Source organism: Notolepis coatsorum (assembly GCF_963971535.1).
Source record: "Notolepis coatsorum genome assembly, chromosome: 6".
NCBI lineage: Eukaryota > Metazoa > Chordata > Actinopteri > Aulopiformes > Paralepididae > Notolepis > Notolepis coatsorum.
In genome coordinates, this window is record NC_140170.1 from 169,110,958 (window position 1) to 169,136,194 (window position 25,237).

General features: G+C 45.7%; 1 protein-coding gene across 1 annotated transcript; it reads left to right on the plus strand.

Moving 5' to 3' along the window:
- The first annotated feature begins 1,023 nt into the window (after positions 1-1,023).
- On the plus strand, positions 1,024-23,677 carry LOC311230115 (golgin subfamily A member 7-like). Its single transcript, XM_084316283.1, has 6 exons — positions 1,024-1,091; positions 4,427-4,549; positions 4,685-4,837; positions 7,052-7,153; positions 12,423-12,493; positions 20,882-23,677. The coding sequence occupies exons 1-5, from the start codon at positions 1,083-1,085 to the stop codon at positions 12,468-12,470; spliced, it is 435 nt and encodes a 144-aa protein (XP_084172409.1). The 5' UTR covers positions 1,024-1,082; the 3' UTR covers positions 12,471-12,493; positions 20,882-23,677.
- Positions 23,678-25,237: the final 1,560 nt, after the last annotated feature.

The window sequence follows — 25,237 nt, forward strand, 5'->3', positions numbered from 1 at the left end:
CTTAGTTTCTAGTCAGTTTGGACTCTACTGAGAAGGAAACTAGGAAGGATGTAATGGCTTCATGAGTGGATTTATATTTGTGCAAAGTGTGAACCTTCAGTTTGGCAGCCATTTCGTTTTGACAGTCATTTAAACGGGTTATGTCTGAATCATCTCCAATTGGTGTCATTGTCAACTAGCTAACAACTCATTAGCTCCTCATACACTGCTTGTATATTTAGATTTTAATGCATGCTTCAATAGAATGGCACCCATATATATCTTACGGTATTTTTTTTATCCACTTCTCCTTTTTCAGTTTTTCCTCATCCCATTTAGTGGTTATGCCAATTCCCCCCTCCCCCTCCTGGTCATTGCGCTCATGTGCCCCCACTGGTCAGTCTAGGGAGCCCTGAAGTCTATCGCATGCTTCCTCCGATACATAAGACAGCCAGCAGCCTCTTTTCACCTGACAACGACCAGAATACCACCCACCGGCTTCCCTCCCGCTGACACTGCCAATTGTGTCAGTATGACGGCCGGCCAAGCCCGAGACACCGCTGACAGCCGGATTCGATACCAGTGTCTTGCGGTGGTGACGAGCGTTTAGTCCGCTGCGCCACCCAGCCGCCCCCAGAATGCTAGTATTCTGACTTGATCCTTTTCGGGGTGACAGTGGCTCAGGAGGTAGCGCAGTTGTCTGGTAATCTGGAGGTTCCTGTTCGATTCCCAGTCAGCATGTCGAAGTGTTGTTGAGCAAGGTGCTTAAATCCTAATTTATCCTGATGTGCAGGTTGGCACCTTGCATGGTTGCCTCTGCCATGGGGGTGTTGTTGAGCAAGGCGCTTAACTCCTAATTTATCCTGATGTGCAGGTTGGCACCTTGCATGGTTGCCTCTGCCATGGGTGTGTGTGAAATGACTGGGTAAAATGTGAGGAACCAATTGTAAAGCGCTTTGGATAAAAGCTTTAAATAAATGCAGCCATTGGCATTTACCAGTTTCCTTTTTGAGTGAAGGCATGCACGTCATCACCCGGACGTGACGTTAGTAGGAAATTGTGAGCAAAACGGCTGCTGCAGGAACTAGGGAGAAACGTCCACTATGGCGGAGGTTTGGGTTTTTATCTTGTATCGACATGGTTAATATGACCTAATGTGCATAACTGTTAGATTTGTTATGTTTTGTCAATGGATGCTTTCGTTGTGATATTCGTTGCCAGTAAGCAGCTAATGGTTAAAGACAAGTAACGTTAGGCGTTAGCTAACGTGTTGGTCAGCATCTTTCATGGTTTAAAGGTGGCGATAGTGTATCGCAACAGGAAAATGAGGGGAACCAATGATCGTTGCAGTAAAGGGCTAACGTACTATAATATTAGACATTCACGTCGCCAGTGTCATCTTTACAGGCATTAGCGAACCAACTGTTAGTGTTAAGTTATCTGTCGAGTTTGCACTAAACATTAAAGGCTTATTACACTTTAGAACTTGTCATGTTTCATCAGTCTGACCTATAATGTAATCAACTAACTTAGTATAGTAGACTAGTGACCACTGCTGTCAACACCCATTACTCCCAGGTTTCAGGCTCCTCATTCACTTACTTTCATTTCGAAGACTTAAGTCTAAATGTCATACTTCTGAATTATAAACTGCTGTGTAGAATTCAATAAAGCATATTTCTTAGTCAAATGTATGTGTTTACAGGTGTATTACGTTTGAAAAATATAGCCTTTAGAAGTAGATCCAGTCAATGTGTGCTGTTATTTGTCTTGCATGGATTGTTGCATCATTTGAAAATGGCAACATTAGCTAAATAAACAAGAACCTTTGATAATATATTACACATAATTAATATTACTGTACCGTTTGTTTATACTTAAGTATGATATTTATTTAGACTTGATGAATGAAAAGTGAATGCGGAGCCTGACACCTGGGAGGAATGGTGGTGTGACAGCAGTGGTCACTAGCTTATTTGTAGATTACTTTAGTTTAGATAGAGGTATGACTGCTGACTTTTGAAGTTAAACTTTAAAATATTCCTTTAATATTGAACCTAATTAGTATGTAGTGATGTTACAGCTAATATTGACAGTGTTTGCTAAATGGTTTCTGCTTCTTCCAAAGACTCGCTTGTCTCTAAAATGACTAGTATCATAAGGCTACTATTTGGCCGTTAGCTAATGTTCCTACATTAGTGGTTCTCAACCTGTTACATGCCATGGATGCTTATTTGATGAGGTTCTATCTCAGGGATTCATCTGAGGAGAGATGGATATGGTTTAGTCAACTAGTGTGGAGATAAAAGAGAGAGAGAGAGCCTCCCATGTATAGCTACTCTGAGAGAGAGAGAGAGAGCCTCCCATGTATAGCTACTCTGAGAGAGAGAGAGAGAGGGCCTCCCATGTATAGCTACTCTGAGAGAGAGAGAGAGAGAGAGAGAGAGCCTCCCATGTATAGCTACTCTGAGAGAGAGAGAGCCTCCCATGTATAGCTACTCTGAGAGAGAGAGAGAGCCTCCCATGTATAGCTACTCTGAGAGAGAGAGAGAGAGCCTCCCATGTATAGCTACTCTGAGAGAGAGAGAGAGAGAGAGAGCCTCCCATGTATAGCTACTCTGAGAGAGAGAGAGAGAGCCTCCCATGTATAGCTACTCAGAGAGAGAGAGAGAGAGAGAGCCTCCCATGTATAGCTACTCTGAGAGAGAGAGAGAGCCTCCCATGTATAGCTACTCTGAGAGAGAGAGAGAGAGCCTCCCATGTATAGCTACTCTGAGAGAGAGAGAGAGAGCCTCCCATGTATAGCTACTCTGAGAGAGAGAGACAGCCTCCCATGTATAGCTACTCTGAGAGAGAGAGAGAGAGCCTCCCATGTATAGCTACTCTGAGAGAGAGAGAGAGAGCCTCCCATGTATAGCTACTCTGAGAGAGAGAGAGAGAGAGCCTCCCATGTATAGCTACTCTGAGAGAGAGAGAGCCTCCCATGTATAGCTACTCTGAGAGAGAGAGAGAGAGCCTCCCATGTATAGCTACTCTGAGAGAGAGAGAGAGAGAGAGCCTCCCATGTATAGCTACTCAGAGAGAGAGAGAGAGAGCCTCCCATGTATAGCTACTCTGAGAGAGAGAGAGAGAGAGCCTCCCATGTATAGCTACTCAGAGAGAGAGAGAGAGAGAGCCTCCCATGTATAGCTACTCTGAGAGAGAGAGAGAGCCTCCCATGTATAGCTACTCTGAGAGAGAGAGAGAGAGAGAGAGAGAGCCTCCCATGTATAGCTACTCTGAGAGAGAGAGAGAGAGAGAGAGCCTCCCATGTATAGCTACTCTGAGAGAGAGAGAGAGAGCCTCCCATGTATAGCTACTCTGAGAGAGAGAGAGAGAGAGCCTCCCACGTATAGCTACTCTGAGAGAGAGAGAGAGAGAGAGAGAGAGAGCCTCCCATGTATAGCTACTCTGAGAGAGAGAGAGAGAGAGAGAGAGCCTCCCATGTATAGCTACTCTGAGAGAGAGAGAGAGAGAGAGCCTCCCATGTATAGCTACTCTGAGAGAGAGAGAGAGAGAGAGAGAGCCTCCCATGTATAGCTACTCTGAGAGAGAGAGAGAGAGAGAGAGAGCCTCCCATGTATAGCTACTCTGAGAGAGAGAGAGAGAGAGAGCCTCCCATGTATAGCTACTCTGAGAGAGAGAGAGAGAGCCTCCCATGTATAGCTACTCTGAGAGAGAGAGAGAGAGAGCCTCCCATGTATAGCTACTCTGAGAGAGAGAGAGAGAGCCTCCCATGTATAGCTACTCAGAGAGAGAGAGAGAGAGCCTCCCATGTATAGCTACTCTGAGAGAGAGAGAGAGAGCCTCCCATGTATAGCTACTCTGAGAGAGAGAGAGAGAGAGAGAGCCTCCCATGTATAGCTACTCTGAGAGAGAGAGAGAGAGAGCCTCCCATGTATAGCTACTCTGAGAGAGAGAGAGAGAGAGCATCCCATGTATAGCTACTCTGAGAGAGAGAGAGAGCCTCCCATGTATAGCTACTCAGAGAGAGAGAGAGAGAGAGAGAGCCTCCCATGTATAGCTACTCAGAGAGAGAGAGAGAGCCTCCCATGTATAGCTACTCTGAGAGAGAGAGAGAGCCTCCCATGTATAGCTACTCTGAGAGAGAGAGAGAGAGCCTCCCATGTATAGCTACTCTGAGAGAGAGAGAGAGAGAGCCTCCCATGTATAGCTACTCTGAGAGAGAGAGAGAGAGAGAGCCTCCCATGTATAGCTACTCTGAGAGAGAGAGAGAGAGAGAGAGAGAGCCTCCCATGTATAGCTACTCAGAGAGAGAGAGAGCCTCCCATGTATAGCTACTCAGAGAGAGAGAGAGAGAGAGAGAGAGAGCCTCCCATGTATAGCTACTCTGAGAGAGAGAGAGAGCCTCCCATGTATAGCTACTCTGACATACACCCTCTTCCAGACCCATAGCTTGCAGGACCTCCAGCAGCCCGCTGTCTCCTCTAAGGTGTTTGTCCAGAGAGACTACACCTCAGGGACCATCTGCAAGTTCCAGGCCAAGTTCCCCTCCGAGCTGGAGTCCAGGGTACGTTTCCATGGAGACTTATGACCGTTGACTGCCACTTGACTGCACAGGTCGATTGCTTACGTTGTTGTTGTTGTTGTTGTTGTTGTTGTTGTTGTTGTTGTTGTTGTTGTTGTTGTTGTTGTGTGGTTTCAGGTCGACAAGCAGCAGTTTGAGGAGACCATTCAGACTCTGAATAACCTGTACGCAGAGGCAGAGAAACTGGGGGGCAAGTCTTACCTGGAGGGCTGCCTGGCCTGTGTGACAGCCTACACCATCTTCCTTTGTATGGAGACGCACTATGAGAAGGTACCAGTGTTGATGCAGGGCCTCAAAGGATCTATAGAGAGCTGCTTCCTCCGTCACTGACCTATGGTCTCTGCAACGTAGAACTAGTTCTCAGTTCAGATCATAAGGCAGTTGCATATGTTTTATATAAATCTGACTTAGCAGCCATTGGTTGTTAACTCATTCTGCGCCATCGCTTAATGCGCCAGAGGGCACTAGTACGCCATCGCTTTAATCAATGGGGAGACTGCGAGCGCTTAAAAATATATCTTATATTATAGCTATGGGTCTAATACACCCGTCGATTGTCAGTGAGTTGCTTCCAGTCAACATGCACAAAACAGATTTTTCATCCGTACATTTTCGTTTTATACCGTTTTGAATATGAGTATAGTTTTGGTGATTCTTAGTAATCCCAGGAAAAGACGCGATAATAGCCCTTTATTGGAATACACTAAACACAGTAATTTTTCGCCTGATTATCGAATCTTCCAGAAATCAACGCTAGATTATCATTATTATCCTTCCTCATGCATACATGACATGGCCCTCGTAGCGCGGCGCTCGCCCTCAGATCGGCCCTGAAAAGAAATTACACTATTTCTAATAGAGTGCAATACCGTCTGGAAGGCGTAGGCGGCGGTATTTGCCCTTTTGCAAGCTCAGACCCATTCCCAATGATAACATCAGGCTGGATCAAGTCAAGTCAAGAGTTTTATTTGTCACGGCATACAAGTATACAATGAAATGCGGGGGGTCTTGCCTCGTTCGATGGGCATGGGATTCGAATATGAAAATAAAATTTGATTATTAAAAAAATATATATATATGATTTTTTTTTTTTTTTTTTAGCAAAATCAACTCTGCCTCTCTTTGTTAACTACAACAAGCAATGCTGTTTGTTATTTAAAGATGAGGTCGGACTCGGCACTGACAGATTTGTGTTCATTGTGCTGCTTTTATAAAGCCTCAAATGACGGCTTACAATATTTCATGAAAGCAAAGTGTTTTGTTTGTCTAAGATTTAAAAAGGTTTAAACTTTACAGCACTGACAAAGTTGAACAAAGTGCTGTACAAGTCACACAACATAAAAAAAAATTATTATAATTTTCTTTTTATCTCGAAGCTTCGAATTAAAATCGAATCTCGGCCCGAAGCTTCGAATTCCAAAAAAAAAAATCGAAGGTCAGCCCTAGTCCTGTGTGTAGAATATCTCTCAGTATATTGTCTATGTGTTGTCTTGTGTGTAGAAGATCTCTCAGTATATTGTTTGTGTGTTGTCTTGTGTGTAGAAGATCTCTCAGTATATTGTCTGTGTTGTCTTGTGTGTAGAATATCTCTCAGTATATTGTCTGTGTTGTCCTGTGTGTAGAAGATCTCTCAGTATATTGTCTATGTGTTGTCTTGTGTGTAGAAGATCTCTCAGTATATTGTTTGTGTGTTGTCTTGTGTGTAGAATATCTCTCAGTATATTGTCTGTGTGTTGTCCTGTGTGTAGAATATCTCAGTATATTGTCTATGTGTTGTCCTGTGTGTAGAAGATCTCTCAGTATATTGTCTATGTGTTGTCCTGTGTGTAGAAGATCTCTCAGTATATTGTCTATGTGTTGTCCTGTGTGTAGAAGATCTCTCAGTATATTGTCTGTTGTCTTGTGTGTAGAATATCTCTCAGTATATTGTCTGTGTGTTGTCTTGTGTGTAGAAGATCTCTCAGTATATTGTCTATGTGTTGTCTTGTGTGTAGAAGATCTCTCAGTATATTGTTTGTGTGTTGTCTTGTGTGTAGAATATCTCTCAGTATATTGTCTATGTGTTGTCTTGTGTGTAGAAGATCTCTCAGTATATTGTTTGTGTGTTGTCTTGTGTGTAGAATATCTCTCAGTATATTGTCTATGTGTTGTCTTGTGTGTAGAAGATCTCTCAGTATATTGTCTGTGTTGTCTTGTGTGTAGAATATCTCTCAGTATATTGTCTGTGTTGTCCTGTGTGTAGAATATCTCAGTATATTGTCTGTGTGTTGTCTTGTGTGTAGAAGATCTCTCAGTATATTGTCTGTGTTGTCTTGTGTGTAGAATATCTCTCAGTATATTGTCTGTGTTGTCCTGTGTGTAGAATATCTCAGTATATTGTCTGTGTGTTGTCTTGTGTGTAGAAGATCTCTCAGTATATTGTCTGTGTTGTCTTGTGTGTAGAATATCTCTCAGTATATTGTCTTTGTGTTGTCCTGTGTGTAGGTGCTGAAGAAGATCGCTCTCTATATTGCCGACCAGAATGAGAAGACGTACGCTCCTCGGGGACTGCTGCTGACTGACCCCATAGAGAGAGGACTCCGGGTCGTATCCTTCACTGTGTTACCTCTGGAAATGTTTTTTTCTTCTGGTGATGTGCTACTTTGTCGGTTACATTTTTATTTTGTTTGAATTCACATAATATATATTATACCGGTAATATTACATTTTGATATAATATGGAACTTTGATCCAAGGTTTAAATAAATACATGCACACATTTATTTAAAGTCAAATGGGTTGAATACTTTATATATTATATATATATATATATATATATATATATATATATATATATATATATATATATATATATATATATATATATATATATATATATGTACCGTAATTTTCGGACTATAAGCTGCGCCTTTTCCCCCCATTTTTCGACCCTGCAGCTTATATAACGGTGCGGCTAATCTATGGATTTGGTGATACCAGCTGGCGTTCTCGCAGTTTTCTCTCCTACAGCTTCTCTCCTTGTTGACACACGCACACACACACTGCTGGCGCATTGCCCCATGGGAGCTTCCTCAAACAGCCATCTCTTTCCCGTTTAAACGTTTTCTCTCATGCAACTAAGGCAAATAAGCACTTTACCATGGCTTTTAGCTGGCTAGCATGCTGGCTATTGCTAACTTACTAGCTGGCTAATGGTGCTGCTAGCCACTTCTGATGCTCTCAGCTTGCTACTAACGTTAACGTTGGTGAGACGTTGGATACGCCAGCGGGAAGAACCCGACAATCCCCTCTGTGCACGAACCCTTACATATGGTAATTAAACATTAAAACACCTGCGGTTTATAGTCCAGTGCGGCTTATATATGTACACATCATTCAATTTGGCTGCTGCGGCTTATATTCAGGAGCGCCTTATAATCTGAAAATTACGGTGTTAGTGGTGGGACTCGATTAAAACATTTAATCGAATTAATTTGAGACTTTATAGTTCATTAATCAAAATGTATAGCATTTTAAACGCATATCAATATTTGATGTGAAAAGCTTTTTTTTTTTTTTTTTTTTTTTGATTTTGGTATACGAGTGAATCAATGAATATACATTATACATACGTTTAAGCAGCAACATCTTGTTTATTAGCACAGACCAACAGTCAGATCAATGCAATTTTTAACAAAGTGCAGCAATTTGAGGAATAATATATATATAGCGCAAAGGACCTTTTCTCTTTTGAAAGGTAAGATTCCGAAGTTTCTTACACAATAAAGAAAAATCACTTTGAGTGCTAATGAAATAGAGTAACAGAGGTTTGAACACACTGAAGTAAAAGTTGTGTATTTCACAAAGGTTTAAACCGCAATAATTCAGCGTGATTATCCAAAATGGCCGTCCACTGCCTTTATTTCGCCTCTCGAGTCAAAACAAAGGACTTCCTCGTCCGAACGGCTTGTCAAATGACGCTTGCCGGATGTTTCGTCACCTAACTCGAGACCCGAAGCACGCAATAGGTTGAGTGTGGTGACGAATTGTCACTGACGATCGAAAGGCGGCAAATTCAACTTTCCAACAATGTATTGGTTGATCGGCGAAAACGCAGACGAAAGCAAAGTGCCGCAACGTGCGATAAAATACGTAATCTTTTTTTACGTAACATTTTTTCTGTAGTTAATTAAACGAAATGAACGCGATAAAGTCCCAGCCCTAATATGTATGTATAATATACAGTGTAGTCTGTAAGCAGGGGAGGAAACTAACTTTTTGGCTTACCAGCCAACTGGCGAGTATCTGATTTTTTTTACCAGACAAACTGATTTTTTACCAGCCAAAAAAAATCGCTAATTGTGATAATTACTTCTTTGTATGTCTTCGTCTAAATTGATTTTCAATCATAGTAAAAATCACACCGTGTCTCTACTCTTTAAAATATTTATTAGCATAAAACATTAATAACAGTCTCTACTCTTCACAATATTAGCATACAACATGTATTAATCACACTGTCTCTACTCTTCAAAATATTAGGATATCACATATTAACATGAAAGAGGGAACTATTCTGGACTGGGTTGGGCTGAACTAGGCAGTGAAAGATGCTGGGCTGGACTAGGTTGGACTGGGTTGGGCTGGTCTAGGTTGGACTGAGTTGGGCAGTGAAAGAACCAAGCATTTCACTGTAATGTAATAGCTAAATAAAACAACTTGACTTGTTACATTTGCACTCTGGTTGTATGCCAAATGTATTCTGGTTGTACTGTACTTGTGCTGTAAGATGACAATACATTGGAACCGAATCGACAACGCTAGGGGTTCAGCAGGTGTATTCTGAATGCCAAGTATGACAACATCACCGTTGTGAAGGGCATATGGGCGAGTGGTGATATGGGGGGAAACCCGGTAATAATAAAATGTCACTCGGCTGCATTTAAAGGATAACTCCACTATTTTGGGAAATTAGCTTATTTAACATCTTCCCTGGAGTTAGACAAGAAGATGCATACCTTTTTTGTCTCTGTGCGTGCATTTTAGCTTTGGGAATAGATGCTCCGTTAGCATAGCTTAGCTTCATCACTGGAAGTGAGGCAGGACAGTAGCCTTACAGTGCCTTACAGTGTATTGCAAGGTCTGACATTGACCAAACTTGATATGCATGACCTTGGTGGGCTCTAGGTCAACTCCTGAAAAGGGGGTCAATGTCAGACCTTGCAATCAAAAGTTAGGGGCGCACTGAAATTATGGCAAGGGTTATTAGCCCCCTAACTTTTGATTGCAAAGTCTGACATTGACCCCCTTTTCAGGAGTTGACCTAGAGCCCACCAAGGTCATGCATATCAAGTTTGGTCAATGTCAGACCTTGCAATACACTGTAAGGCACTGTAAGGCTACTGTCCTGCCTCACTTCCAGTGATGAAGCTAAGCTATGCTAACGGAGCATCTATTCCCAAAGCTAAAATGCACGCACAGAGACAAAAAAGGTATGCATCTTCTTGTCTAACTCCAGGGAAGATGTTAAATAAGCGAATTTCCCAAAATAGTGGAGTTATCCTTTAAGCAAAGCCGCTCAGTATAGTCCACTATGATGAACGCGCGTTATGGTAGCTTGTTACATGCTAGGTAGCTAGCCGGCTAATGCTGGTTGACTTGTCATTCTCATCCGACTCGAAGGAGACGCGTCGCATGCTGTTGTTCGCCCCCATGTCAGACCGCACTGATATCCGAAAGCGACGACTCTACATGCAATTATTTTCATCCACTGATGTGTTTTTGTCTAAGTTTGTCTACATTGTCAAGCCGGTGGCAGGAGTCTGTAGGTCCGCGCGCAGTGATCTGTCCACTTCCCCTAGATGGGCGGCATCTTCTAGAAAATGAGTGTTCATTGGAGGAGCTTAGAGCGCATCTGTACAACGATGATGTTTATTTGGTTATGGTTGGATTATTATGAGGCGCAAATGGGAGGAATAAAGGGGGGAGTCAGAGTTCGGCTTGTGCCAGTGAGCGAATCAGCAGATTGCAGAATGATTTTTTTGTTTTGTTTTGTAATTACTAGTAGAGCGCTCGCCAGACTGGGGAGTGCTCTTCATGAATTACTCGCCAAACGTAAAAAATACTCGCATTTGGCGAGTAAAGTGGCCTAATTTCCTCCCCTGTCTGTAAGTCAGAGTCCAGTGAAACATGTGTTGTTGTTTTGTCTCTGTACTGCAGCACATTGTTAGGGTTTGTTTTGTCTCTGTACTGCAACACATTGTTAGTGTATGTTTTGGTTTGTACTGCAACACATTGTTAGTGTATGTTTTGGTTTGTACTGCAGCACATTGTTAGTGTATGTTTTGGTTTGTACTGCAGCACATTGTTAGTGTTTGTTTTGGTTTGTACTGCAGCACATTGTTAGTGTTTGTTTTGGTTTGTACTGCAGCACATTGTTAGTGTTTGTTTTGGTTTGTACTGCAGCACATTGTTGGTGTTTGTTTTGGTTTGTACTGCAGCACATTGTTAGTGTATGTTTTGGTTTGTACTGCAGCACATTGTTAGTGTTTGTTTTGGTTTGTACTGCAGCACATTGTTAGTGTTTGTTTTGGTTTGTACTGCAGCACATTGTTAGTGTTTGTTTTGGTTTGTACTGCAGCACATTGTTAGTGTTTGTTTTGGTTTGTACTGCAGCACATTGTTAGTGTATGTTTTGGTTTGTACTGCAGCACATTGTTAGTGTTTGTTTTGGTTTGTACTGCAGCACATTGTTAGGGTTTGTTTTGGTTTGTACTGCAGCACATTGTTAGTGTTTGTTTTGGTTTGTACTGCAGCACATTGTTAGTGTTTGTTTTGGTTTGTACTGCAGCACATTGTTAGTGTTTGTTTTGGTTTGTACTGCAGCACATTGTTAGTGTTTGTTTTGGTTTGTACTGCAGCACATTGTTAGTGTATGTTTTGGTTTGTACTGCAGCACATTGTTAGTGTTTGTTTTGGTTTGTACTGCAGCACATTGTTAGGGTTTGTTTTGGTTTGTACTGCAGCACATTGTTAGTGTTTGTTTTGGTTTGTACTGCAGCACATTGTTAGTGTTTGTTTTGGTTTGTACTGCAGCACATTGTTAGTGTATGTTTTGGTTTGTACTGCAGCACATTGTTAGTGTTTGTTTTGGTTTGTACTGCAGCACATTGTTAGGGTTTGTTTTGGTTTGTACTGCAGCACATTGTTAGGGGTTGTTTTGGTTTGTACTGCAGCACATTGTTAGGGTTTGTTTTGTCTCTGTACTCCAGCACATCGTTAGGGTTTGCAAAGAAATATTAAATATGAGGCCTTTGTTTAAGTTTAATGTTCATTTATCCACTTACTTCAAAACACCCTCACATTAAAGCTGAATGTCTGACCTTTAACCTCACAGTCATTGTCCCATTTCAAATCCAATGTGCTGCAGTACAGAGACAAAACTACAAATAATATTTCACTGGACTCTGTTGACTACTCAGTTAAGTTGATTTAATAAACACATGTGTAAAATTGTGGTCACCACATGCAACAATGCAGAAGGAAGGAGATTTATTGTCAGAAATATGCTGATAACCTTTTCAGGAAATAACTCATTCATCCTGGAAAAAGTCATAAAAAACAACTAAGATCCAACCGACTGATTATTCCACTAAACGACTAAGAGGGAGCAGCCCTATATACTGTATCGTATGAATTATGACTAGTACTGTACTAATATAATAATACTAGTAAACTGGAGATCTAAGATCCAACCGACTGATTATTCCACTAAATGGCTAGGGCAGCCCTATATACTGTATATCATATGAATTATGAAATGTAACATGTACTGCTACTGAGATATTACTTGTTTCCTTAGCCAGCTGTTCTCTAGATTGAGATTACCATCTTTGAAGACAGAAGCATTGGATCAGGAAGATAAAAAAAAAAATTAAAAATTCCAAGGTCAGTAGTAGAACTGGTACAGGTTTATAAAAACCTTCCAAGGTCAGTGGTAGAACTGGTACAGGTTTATAAAAACCTTCAAAAAAATAAATGCTCATTGCATATGGGTGGTCATTGACGTGAAAAAAAAAACGCAGGTGTACAAAATGGTGGCTTGCTCGTAAACCTTCTTCTACCTAAACGGTTTACTGAAATATGTTTCTGACAACATTTTAGAAGTAAAATAAGACATGGAATTGCTGAATCTTAATTCATGTTTGATCTGCAACGTCTAGTTTGACAGTTTGATCAGAATGTTGTGAGCCAGGCACACTGCAGTTATATTTCGTATTTGCATCGCGTCCCGCTCTGAGCCTTACGAGATACTCTGTGATACATATTGTATCTCCCACGAATAAAAAACACATGCACCCCACCTGTATGGGGCCCCGCCCCTAATGGTGGCCACCACCCATATAACCATGACTCTGGTCATGAAACACCCTTCCTCTGTTTTCGTCCCAGCGTATTGGATGCGTGCACTATACGAGTCTAGCGGAATGAAAAGATTTAGGAAGATTAATAATGTTGAGGGTTTACCGGAGAGTTGTTTTTCCCTGGATTCTCCGGAACTTGTTTCGGCGACGCATGAGACCTGTGCTGGTGGTTCCTCGGCTGACGACGACGGACCGAGGGGCAGCGTACAAGGTTTGGCTAACGGGTCGGCTTGTACAAAGGTGAGGTCTGTGTCGGTAGGCGTCAATGTCGGTGTTGGTCGTGCTGTGGAGTATGTTTCGGCACCAGGGCCGGGGCGGCTTGGCGATCGTTCCACTGTAGTGGGCGATGTCTTGGCGATCCTGGAACATGCTGTTGACGCTAATGCTAATGCTGTTGCTAATGCTAATGCTACTACTGCTTTTTCTGCTGACGCTGATGTTGACGCTGGAATGTCTAATAATCCCCGCCGCGGGTTTCCGCTTTTCCCTCCTCTTGCCAGCTTCATTGATGAAGGTCAGTCGGTGGTGGGTGGGGGGGGGTTCGCTGAGCTCTATTTACCTTTTTTGCGGGTGAAGGGGCTGACGACGGGGTGCAGCCCGGGGGTGCCTTGGCTAAGTAGCCAGGTAGCTTCTTGTTTGTGTCCAGGCGGGGATGAACGACGTTCCGCCCGGCCGTTGCTTGATAGCATGTCGGCTTGGAGGGTGGCAGTATGGACGAATGAGTGGTATACTGCTGCAGGATGGCATTTAGCGGCGGCCAGTGTTGTGGCTCAGCTGGCTACTTTCCTATCCAAGATGGCGTCGGGTTGTAGGTCTTTGGGTCCGACCGACACTATGAACGTGATTCATGTTTGTGGTGTTATAGAGATCTTGACTCAGTCGCAAGCTATAACTGCGGGGAGGATTCGGATGCTATCGACCTTGGTTGTTAGGCATCTTTGGTTGGAGCAGTCTCCTCTTGGGGAAGAGGATAGGTTTTCTCTCCTCACGACTCCTTTTTCCACAGATAGTCTTTTTGGGCGTTCTGTGGAGGCGCAGGCGGTTTTTGATTCGGGTCCTACACCGCCTCACGCTGTGCAGCCAGGGGTGGGAGCACGATCTCGTCAACGACTGTGGCGAGATCCTCGACAGGCGGCCATGTTTCCCCCGCCAGTGGTGCCCTGGGTGGAGAATCGACAGGGTATCGCGAGGCCGACAGTCTTGGCGGCCGAGGGATCGGCCATTTTGGGTGATTTCGGGGTTGGTAAACCACCCCGTCGTCATTTTGCCGCGAGCAGCCCGCTCCCCGTTCAGTCCGCTTTCTGTTACCCTCAGAAGCGGGGCTCTGAGTGTTTTCCTTTGGCTGCGGGCCGCGAACCTTCTTTGAAGCGTATGCGGCCCCATTCTTCGCTTCTCATGGAGACAGGGGCTGACACCCAGTTGATGGCTGAGCCTGGGTCTGTCCGTGAGAATGTTCCATCGTCGCGTGGTTCCTACACCGCAGGTTGTGGGTGGGTGGAACCTGGTGTTACAGCTGTCACTAGTTCCAGTGGTCAGCAGGGGGACTCGGTGCCTCTTCTGTTGAATGCTCAGCAGGGGTTACCCCAGCTTCGCCCTTGCCAGGCGGGGTGTCGCGCTGTTGCCTCCCACTCCCGTCAAACCGGCAGTGGTCTGCAAAGGAGAGGCTGGCGTGATTTGGGTGGTAGCAATATCACTGCAGGGCTTCGGCGTGTAGGAGCCCATGGGGTCCTCAGGCCTTGCGTGTCTGGCTGCGGAACGTCTCCTCAGCGTGTGCTAGAGGGGTGTTCAGGGGGTGAGTGTGTGTCCACAAGCTTGATGACCGCTCCTCCTGTATCAAACCGGCCCTTTCTGTCGGGGTCCTCCCTTGGTTGCTTTGCACGACGGGGGGGACCGGGCCAATTATCTGCTGTTCCTTGCGGCCCAGCGTCAGTTGACGGCGGGGGCGCTGTGGGATTATGTTCACATATGGCGACGGGAATGTCGCTTGAATCAGTGGATGAGGAGAACGTTAGAGGAGGGGCTGGTTTTGCAATTTGCGCGGCCCCATCCTCCGTTCTTGGGTTTGGTGCCGACCCTGTTGTCAGGGTCAGACGCAGTGACAGCCCTGGCCGACGAGATTCAATCTCTGTTGGCGAAGCAGGCCGTCGTTGTGGTCCCGAGAGAGGACGCAATGTCATGCGTCTACTCCCGTTATTTTCTGGTGCCCAAGAAAACTGGGGGGGTCAGACCTATACTGAATCTGTCCGTGTTCAATCGGTTGATTGTAGCGAGACCGTTCAGGATGTTGACCGTCCGACTCCTTCTGCTTGCTGTCAGGAGGGGGGACTGGTTCACCTCCATAGACCTGAAGGATGCGTATTTTCACATACCCATTTACCCTCCTCACAGGAAATTCCTACGGTTCCTTTTTCAGGGCGTAGCGTACGAGTACCACAGAATGCCGTTCGGTTATTCTCTGGCTCCCCGCACATTCACCAAGTGCGTGGCGGCTGCTCTGGGGCCTTTACGTCGTCGGGGGATACAGGTCCTGTTTTATCTCGACGACATTCTGCTTCTCAGCCGTTCGGAGGAGGTTGCCATGTCTCATACTCGGCTGGTGGTGGAATTCCTCACCAACCTGGGTTTTGCTGTGAATTGGAAGAAGAGTACCCCTCTTCCCAGTCAACAGGTGGAGTACTTGGGCTTGACATTGAGGTCGATGCCCATGCTTGCGACCCTCTCGGAGCAGCGTCGGAGGGTTCTCCGTCACGCGCTCAGGGGTTTCCGTCCGGATGGGACGGTTACGGCGCGGCAGGTGATGCGCCTGCTAGGCCTTATGTCGGCGGCCCACACGGTGGTTCCTCTTGGCCTCCTTTTTATGAGGCGGATACAGAGGTGGTTTCTCTCTTTGAGAATAGATCCGGTGTGGGGCAAAGGGAGACGGTTGACGGTTCCTTTGTCGATATGGGGGGATCTCGCCCACTGGGGGAGGCTGGGTATCCTCTCCGCGGGGGTCCTCATGGGCAGCAGGGGCTCCCACGTCACGGTTTTCACCGACGCCTCTCTCACAGGTTGGGGAGGGGCGTTGCGGTTCCATGTTGTGGGGGGCAGCTGGACGGGTCATGCCGACCCGGCTGTCCTGCATATCAATGTGTTGGAATTGAAGGCGGTTCTCCTGGTCCTCAAACGGCTCGGCCACCTGGTGGTAGGCAGAAACGTTTTGGTCAGGACGGACAATGTGACGGCGGCGGCGTATATCAACAGGCAGGGTGGGACTCGTTCCGCCCGCCTGCTCGGGGTGGCGCGCGAGCTGTTGCTATGGGCATCCCACAGGCTGCGCAGTCTGCGGGCGCTCCACGTTCCTGGTACGGAGAAAGTGGCGGCGGATGTAATGTCTCGGGGCGGTCCTCGTCACGACGAGTGGGAACTCCGCCCCGACATAGTCAGACAGATCTGGGATCGGTTCGGGGTGGCCTCAGTAGATCTGTTTGCGTGCCGACGTTCTCACAAGTGCCCCTTGTGGTTCTCGCTCAGGCGAGCGGATCGTCCCCCCTTGGGGGTGGATGCCTTCTCGACCTTTCCATGGCCGCCCGGGCTTCTGTACGCCTTCCCTCCTGTACAGCTGTTGAGTCAGCTGTTGGAGCGGATACGGAGGGAGCGCAGGACGGTGATCCTGGTCGCGCCGGACCGGGGCACGTCGGTGTGGTTCCCGGTCTTAATCCAGCTTCTGGTCGCTCCTCCTTGGGTCATTCCGTGGTTAGCGACGGCCCTCTCGCAGCACGACGGAGTGATTGTCCAGCCTCCGGTGTTGGGTCAACGCCTGGTGGTGTGGCTGGTGAGAGGGTGAGTCTGGAGAGGATGGATCCCGCGGTGGTTGATACCATCCGGTGTGCGCATGCTCCCTCCACTGTCGCGGTTTACGCGGGCAGGTGGCGTGCGTTCCAAGAATGGTGTAAGGGGGGGGGCTGGGACCCAGTCTCCTGTCCCCTGGATGCTGTTCTGGGTTATCTCCAGTCTCTTCTTGGTAGGCTGTCGGCTTCGACGGTGAGGGTATATGCGGCAGCTATATCCTCCTGTCATGAGGGTTTTGAGGGGACTGTTTTGTTCAGCCACCCTCTTGTGAAGCGTTTCCTGCTTGGCGCTCGACGCGTTAAGCCGGTGCGACGCTCCTTGGCTCCGACTTGGGATCTTCAATTGGTCCTCGGTCGGTTGTCCTTGGCCCCGTTTGAGCCGCTCGAGCAGGCGACGTTGGGACGGCTGTCTTTCAAGACCGCGTTCCTACTGGCTGTCACTTCCGCTAAACGCGTGGGTGAGCTCTGTGCTCTCTCGGTACGTCCAGAGTGCCTGTCTTTTCGGACCGATTGCGGTGCCACTCTGCGACCTAATCCTGCTTTCGTGCCTAAAAATATCCGGAGTTCCTTCCGCTCCCGGGATATTGTGGTTCAGGCTTTTCGTCCTCCTCCTCACACTAGTGAGTTAGATGCGGGCCTTCACCTGTCATGTCCAGTCCGTGCTTTGGGGATTTACCTCAGCCGTACTCAGGACTTCAGGGTTACCGACCAGCTTTTTGTCTGTTACGGTGGGGCTCGTGCTGGTAAGGCACTGTCAAAGCAGCGCCTGTCCCATTGGTTGTGCGAGGGTATTGCCCTCTGCTACACGTTGGCTGGGCGGGATCCCCCTGGGGGCGTCAGGGCGCACTCCACTCGTGGGGTGGCTGCTTCTGCCGCTCTCCTGGGTGGGGCATCTCCATGGAGGACATCTGTGCTGCGGCTTCATGGTCCTCACCGGGCCCCTTTGTAAGGTTTTACCTCATGGACATGACCGGGGGTTCTGTCTCCCAGGCGGTTCTGGGGTCTGTGGCCTTTCTTGCTTCCCGTTCTTTGGTCGGGTAGCAGGAGTGTGTAGGTTTGGGCCACAGTGTGTTGGGTCACACGTGGTTCCGCCTGTACGGTGTGTTCAAGGGGTTCTAGCTCTCTCTTGTTCGCATTCAGGTGGAGTTGACTGCGCCCCCCCTTCATTAGGAAGGATGGGGTGACAGGGCTCCCCGCACCCCTTGATGTGGGCTTACGGGTCCTCAGGGGGTACATCTGTCGGGTCTCGCGCCCGCTCTTCCCCATTATCTCGTAAGGCTCAGAGCGGGACGCGATGCAAATACGAAATATAACGAAAGGTTATGTAGATAACCTAGTTATATTAGTATTGGCTGAGCGTCCCGCTCTGCGCGCCCTGAGTTCCCTCTTGAGGGATCTTTTCCTGGGACGGGTTTTTGGCGAGGAAGGGTGTTTCATGACCAGAGTCATGGTTATATGGGTGGTGGCCACCATTAGGGGCGGGGCCCCATACAGGTGGGGTGCATGTGTTTTTTATTCGTGGGAGATACAATATGTATCACAGAGTATCTCGTAAGGCTCAGAGCGGGACGCTCAGCCAATACTAATATAACTAGGTTATCTACATAACCTTTCGTTCCGGAGTGCAGGAGAGTGGGGAGCAGCAGCTCATTTAAAGCTACAGACACAGAAACAGCCCGTCGACAACCTAGGATGGCTTTAATCATGTTAAACCCAGATTCGGCTCAAACAAGGGACTAAACACGTTTCGCAACTATTCCACAACAATGTGGAACGCCCTACCCACAGCTGTAAAGGAATGTGAATCACTACCCACCTTCAAAACCTCTCTAAAAGAGCACCTACGGGAGACTGCAATGCGAAACTGGCCCCTGTAAATGTCCAAACCCAACCACCTCCAACGTACAGTTTCCACCCCACCTACCCAACCCCCCCCCCCCCGCCCTCCACCCCACCTACCCAACCTCCTCCAATGTACAGTTTCTTCCCCCTCAAATGTATATACTCTCTTTCTTAGACTCTTTTTGTATCACAAACAGTACTGTATTTGTAGATCTGGTATGTCATAAATGTCTAGATGTAGCAGTACTGTCTATCTGCATGTCATGTATGTCATATACTTATGATTAATTGAAAATAGGGGACCCTGATGTAAACAAGACGAAAGTCTTTCTCTGGTCTGCATCCCCTTAACAATTGTGTGTATTGAGCTGTACTGTATTGTACCCATTCTGCAATCTGTTAATACAATTTTCAATCAATCAATTCAATCAATCGAGAACAGGGCTGAAACAGAGAGGTATAGAGGCTGCTAGAATGTATAATCTGAGTGATATTTTCAGGAAAATAAACCTTCAAATACATGTTTTGGGGACCTCAGAGACCAGAATAGATTATAGGACCTTTAACTCTTTGACTGCCACGCTGTTTTTCCATCTGTACTCCCTGGCGCCAGCGTTTTGTGACCATTTTCACGATGTTTGCAGACCCATCGTATATTCTATATTATAGCTATGGAGACAATAGTATGGCTCATTTGAAAGGAAATATGTATACTCCAACAGGGAAAAAAACGTTTAGTTCTATATACCTTCGTTCCTGCACTATCCCATGCTAAGAATCATCCCGTTTCAAAATAATCCAGTTCCGTTTCCTGGAACGCGAGATATGACGTGTGTTGTGCGCATTTCATGCGGGTTGCTCGCCTGCCACCTATATTATTTCCAGGTCAAAGGTAACATGACCATAGTAGAATGATTCTCAAACCATGGGGGGGGGGTCCCTTCGCGGAATCGTTTTCTGGGATCATTACAACGGCATGTTTTATGATGGGGTTCAGTAAAATAGACGTTACCTTTGTCAACAGGTCCACCAAAACCCCGTCCACCTTATGCTATGGATGGATCGTCACCGTTTGTCCTCTTCATAATAATCTCCAATAGTTCGCTCGTCTAGGCGATCGCCATTGCCGAATGTTAGTTGGCCCTAGTCTGGAGTGCTTTCAACTCTAGTGTCGGCGACTACCGCGGAGCGGTGAACAGATGTTACATGCTCGGCCGGTTTGACTATAGTATTTTTATGATTTACCAGAAGTGCTGAGCCCAATGTAGTGTGGTGAAAACTCACCTTATCATCCATAAGTATGATCGTTTTGTCCTCATAATAATCTCCAATAGTTCGCTCGCCATTGCATAGACAGTCCGTAGGCTAGTGGTAGCCAGCAGTGAGTGAGCCAGCAGTGAGTGAGCAACCCCCTTCCCACTAGCCCAGTTCAAAAGGTAGGCGATACTGCCATCTATCGGGATTCAATCGTCATTTCAATTCCAATTCACACAGAGCTCACACAAGAAGGTCCGGCGGACTGTTTAGAATAATAAAAAATAAAAAAAACAGTTGGCTTTGAAAAATGAGAATACTCGTTTTTGGCGTTCAATGAGTTAAAGTGATTCAAATGACAGGTGAAAGGGGGTGGCTGGGTAGCGTAGAGGACTAAGCACTCTCCTACCACCGCAGAGACTCTGGGATCTAATCCAGCTGTCAGCGGTACCTCTGGCTTGGTCGTCCCTATGAACACAGTGTTCAGGCAGTGTTCGTGGGTGGGAAGCCGGTGGGGTATGTCTCCTGGTCGTTGCAAACTGGTCGTCCCCTGTTCAGCAGGGAGGTGATCTGGGGGAGATGGCGTGAACCTCTGCACATGTTACGTTCCCCCAGTGAAACTCCTCGCTGTCAGGTGAAAAGAAGCGGCTGGCGACTCCACATGTATCGGAGGAGGCATGTGGTAGTTCTACACCCTCCCCAGACTGGCAATGCGTGCAACGACCAGGAAGGGAATTGGCATAACGACTAAATTGGGGATGGGAGAAAAAAGGCAAAAAAATATAAAAACGACTTAAAGTATTTTGATAGCAGCAATTGACATGATTGAAATCTGTCATAACATGGCAGCCCACGCAGTTCTGCTTTTCCTGCCCCAGGTGTTGATGTAAGATGGCGGTGAAGTGAATAACACAAACTGGCTTTGTTAGAGTTTTAGCCTTCATGTATTCTCATGTCTCTTATCATAACTTATCTTCTCTGTGCAGGCTGACCACATGGGCCTGATGCTCCTCCACCATGACGGCTGTAAATACTTTAGATTTGATCCATTTCTCCCTCATATTTATGCTACAATCTACCTTTCTATGTTTTATTGGTAAAAGTGTTTTCATGTCTTTTAAAAAATATATATTATTCTCGTTGATCGAAAGACGGTTCAGTATGAGTCATGCCATGGTGTTTTATTCTCTTTGAAAGACTGTTCAGTATGAGTCATGCCATGGTGTTTTATTCTTGTTGAAAGACTGTTCAGTATAAGTCATGCCATGGTGTGTTATTCTCTTTGAAAGACTGTTCAGTATGAGTCATGCCATGGTGTTTTATTCTCTTTGAAAGACTGTTCAGTATGAGTCATGCCATGGTGTGTTATTCTCTTTGAAAGACTGTTCAGTATGAGTCATGCCATGGTGTTTTATTCCACTCGTTGAAATGGTTACATAACACTTAAAGCTATGTGTGGGATTCTTAGTTGTTGCAACAGTGACTCCTACTGGTCAGTCAGGGCGCCTGTTCAGCAGGGAGGGGATCTGGGGAAGATGGTGTGAACCTCCACACGTGTTACTATCTCCCAGTGAATGTTAAGATGTGTTTTGGGGCAAATTGTGGAACAGAAAATAGACATTGTAGCTTTAATTTCAGGTTTGACTTGTGTTCTTTGTTTGCAAATGCAGTGTTAAGAGATTCCAGGCAGTGGAGCCAGGAGCAGTTGACTGGGGTTTAGCCATAAGACCCAGACCGCTCCTGGGTCAACTGCCTGGATCATGATCTATGAAGTAATGGGGCTGTGGGTTAGGGCTGTGTCCACAGAAAGCATTTTTTTGAGCTGCCAGCGCCTTTCTGCCATTAATTTAGATGGTAAAGACGCGCTAGGAGCGCTCCTCTTCCCAGCACCGCACCTCACGTTTTAGCACTCTCGACAGCTAGCGTTTTTTGGCGGAGCGCCTCGAGTAGAAAATGTTTCAACATTTGGAGAGGAGCGCCGCTCATCAATGTCACTTTTTTCGACCGACCAATCAAAATCGAGGAAGTGGCGGGACTAAAAAAGATCAACAAACATGGCAGAGGAGAGGCTGATTCTTGCGGTGTCTGACAACCCAGTAATATACGACCTATTTGTACTAATAACGCAGATGACACGATGATCGTAACCTAACAACAATAAGCGCTCCCTGGGCGGCTACGTGGCGTAGTGGGCAAGGCGCTCGCCACGAAATCTGGAGACGCTGGGCTTGCCTGTTCGAGCCCAGCGCTCCACATTTGCTTTCAGTTTAGCTGGTCGTCCGTACTAATACACATTGGCCGTATTAGGGGGTGGAAAACTGATGGGTGGGGATCGGGCGTTGTGGACAGCGACTCCTACAGGTCGGTTGGTGCGCCTGCGCAGTAGAATCAGGAAGCGTCGGGGGCAGCGTGAGCCTCCCACGCGTTACTCCTCGCCACTGAGAGATCGAGCTGCGCAGGTGAAAAGATGAGACTGCTGTTACCTCAAGTACCGGAGGGGACTTGTGCTATGTATGACTTAGTCCACATTGCAGCCGGCTTGTGGGAGGCAAGAAACAGCGTTCGTGACAGGGGAGGGTTGAATTGGATGATACGAAATTGGGATGGGAGAAAATATAGAAAAATGGGAGAAAAGTGGATAAAAAAAAAAACAATAAGCGCTCCCTGCACTTTGGAAGCGATCTTTGCATTCATATTTTTGATATCCAAAGCGCTCCGCCTTGAAAAAAAACGCTTTCTGTGGACACGGCACCTTAAAAGGGTTTTGATGTACAGTGTGTAACGTCTGTTTAGGTAAGTGCTTCACAGTATTAACATGATGGTTGTAGCCTTGACTGAGGCACATGAGATTTTCGTATCTATGAATGTTGAGTCCCATTTGGGATGGGAACAGGTAATGTCTATGAAACTGACACGATGAAAGTTCTGAATTGAAGATATATATTAGGCTCAAGGATGGAGTGCGGTGCGGCTGGGTAGTGTAGAGGTCTAAGCACTCGCCTGCCACCGCAGAGACCCGGGTTCAATTCCCAGCAGCGGTACCTCTGGCTTGGTCAGTCGTCCCTACGGACACAGTTAGGTAGTGTTGGCGGGTGGGAAGCCGGTGGGGTATGAGTTCTGGTCGTTGCAATAGTGACTCTTACTGGTCGGTCAGGGCGCCTGTTCAGCAGAGAGGGGATCTGGGGGAGATAGCATGAACCTCCACGTGTGTTACGCTCTCCCAGTGAAACTCCTAGCTGTCAGGTGAAAAGAAGCGGCTGGCGACTCAGACCAACAGAGGAGACATGTGGTAGTCTATACCCTCCCCAGACCGACAAAGGAGACATGTGGTAGTCTACGCCCTCCCCAGACCAACAGAGGAGACATGTGGTAGTCTATACCCTCCCCAGACCGACAAAGGAGACATGTCATTGTGGTAGTCTACGCCCTCCCCAGACCAACAGAGGAGACATGTGGTAGTCTACATCCTCCCCAGACCGACAGAGGAGACATGTAGTAGTCTACACCCTCCCCAGACCGACAGTAGGGCAGCGCAACCACCAGGAGGGAATTGGCATTACGACTAAATTGGGGGATGGGAGAAAAATGTAAAAGCAATATGAACTATATACAAATGAAACCACTATATAAAGTTATGCTACATCTTATGCTCAGAGGATCACAAAGCACCACAGAAACCTTAAACACACTATACGACTAGACTGCTATTGTGATTGTTTGATACAAATTGTCTACTTTTCTTACAAATGTCTTGTCCTGTCTTATAAAAAATAAATGGTGTTTTTCCCGAAGATCCCCATTGCAGAGTCTCCTGTTTTTGTCTGTTGTTTCAAATACTACAATAACTGTAGGAGTCAGTTGTAGAGATATGAACATGGTGATTATTGAAAGTAGTGCCACAAGCTTTGTGTATTGAAATAAAGGTATTTACTTATGAATTGGTTTCTTTGGCTAAATAACGCAGCTTTTGCCATCAGCTTAATGGGTCCCATTCATCAACGGACTTAGGACAAAAGATCTGACAAATCTTGGTCTTACCTCTTAAGCCCGGAGCCTATTTTCTGAAAATCCGCCTAAGAATACATACCTAATTAAATGGAATATTGCTCCACTTCTACAAGGGCCATTTGCATATTCTTGGTATCTAGGGACATCTATGCACCTCAGTGAATATTCCCAGTGTCAGAAATATTGTGTCTATTACTAGGCTTGCTTAAATTGTGATGAAACAAAGGAGAATATGAATTATGATTTTTCTTTGCATCTTTGACAGTAAATAACACCATACTAATATTTGAATTGAATTTGAATTGAATTGAATACTTTTGAATTGAATTGAATACTTTATTTTGACACAAATCGTATGACAAAAAAAACATTTTAAAAGACAAGACAATAACAGTGTCAATAACGCTGGTCAAAAATGGATAAAACACAATAAAGCCAAGGCTTGTTTCCATTGTGGTCCATACATGGAACATAAAAAGGCACAGAAACACAAATGGACATGTACACTGACAGGACACATTCTAAAAAAAAATTATAAAAACACCTAACCTGACAACTCATACAGTTAACTAATGTTAAAAGAAAATCCGCAAACCCTTAAAAGCAACTCATGATAAAAGAAATAAAAGCCAAGTTATGATAAAAGAGATAAAAAAAACATTTTAAGACCAATTTGAGTTGCTGCTGAGCCATGTTTTTAGGGTGGATTTAAATCCGAGAGGGGAGTTCAGGAGTTTTATAAATGTTGGCAGGGCATTCCACATTACCGTAGCCGAGTAAAAAAAAATTCATCTTTCCCCATGCATGTCCTGACTCTCGGCGGGACCAGGTCCGTGGGGCTTCCTCTTGTGGCGTGTTTGTGGACATCTCCTACTTTATTAAAATAATTTACTAGGTACTTGGGGACCGTTTCTTTTAGTACTTTAAAAACCAGTAGCATTTTAAGCTGGTGTACCCTTTCTTCAACCCTAAGCCATCCCAGCCTGCTAAAGTGGGCTGGCGTTAGGTGAGTCCTAAAGTGAAGGTTGTGCAGGAGTCTCACTAGTTTGTTTTGGGAGGTCTGGAGCTTTGTCTTCATTTGTTTTGATATGTTGCTGTACCATGAAGTGCAAGCATAGTCAAAGTGACATTGGATGAGGGCTCCAGCTAGGGTCCTCAGAGCGTTTTTATTTATGAACGAGGAAATTCTAAATAAAAATTTAGTTTTTTGATTGACCTTAGTAATAACTTTTTGTGCCATTTTTTCGTTAGAAAGTTTGTTATTTAAAATAAAGCCCAGGTAGGTGACCTCCTCTTTATCCTCAATAATGTTTTCACCTACTCTAATTTTAAAA

Coding starts and splice junctions, on each gene's coding strand:
- LOC311230115 (XM_084316283.1), top strand. Junction 4,550..4,684: donor CCTCCGAGCTGGAGTCCAGG/GTACGTTTCCAT, acceptor GTGTGGTTTCAG/GTCGACAAGCAGCAGTTTGA. Junction 4,838..7,051: donor TGGAGACGCACTATGAGAAG/GTACCAGTGTTG, acceptor TCCTGTGTGTAG/GTGCTGAAGAAGATCGCTCT.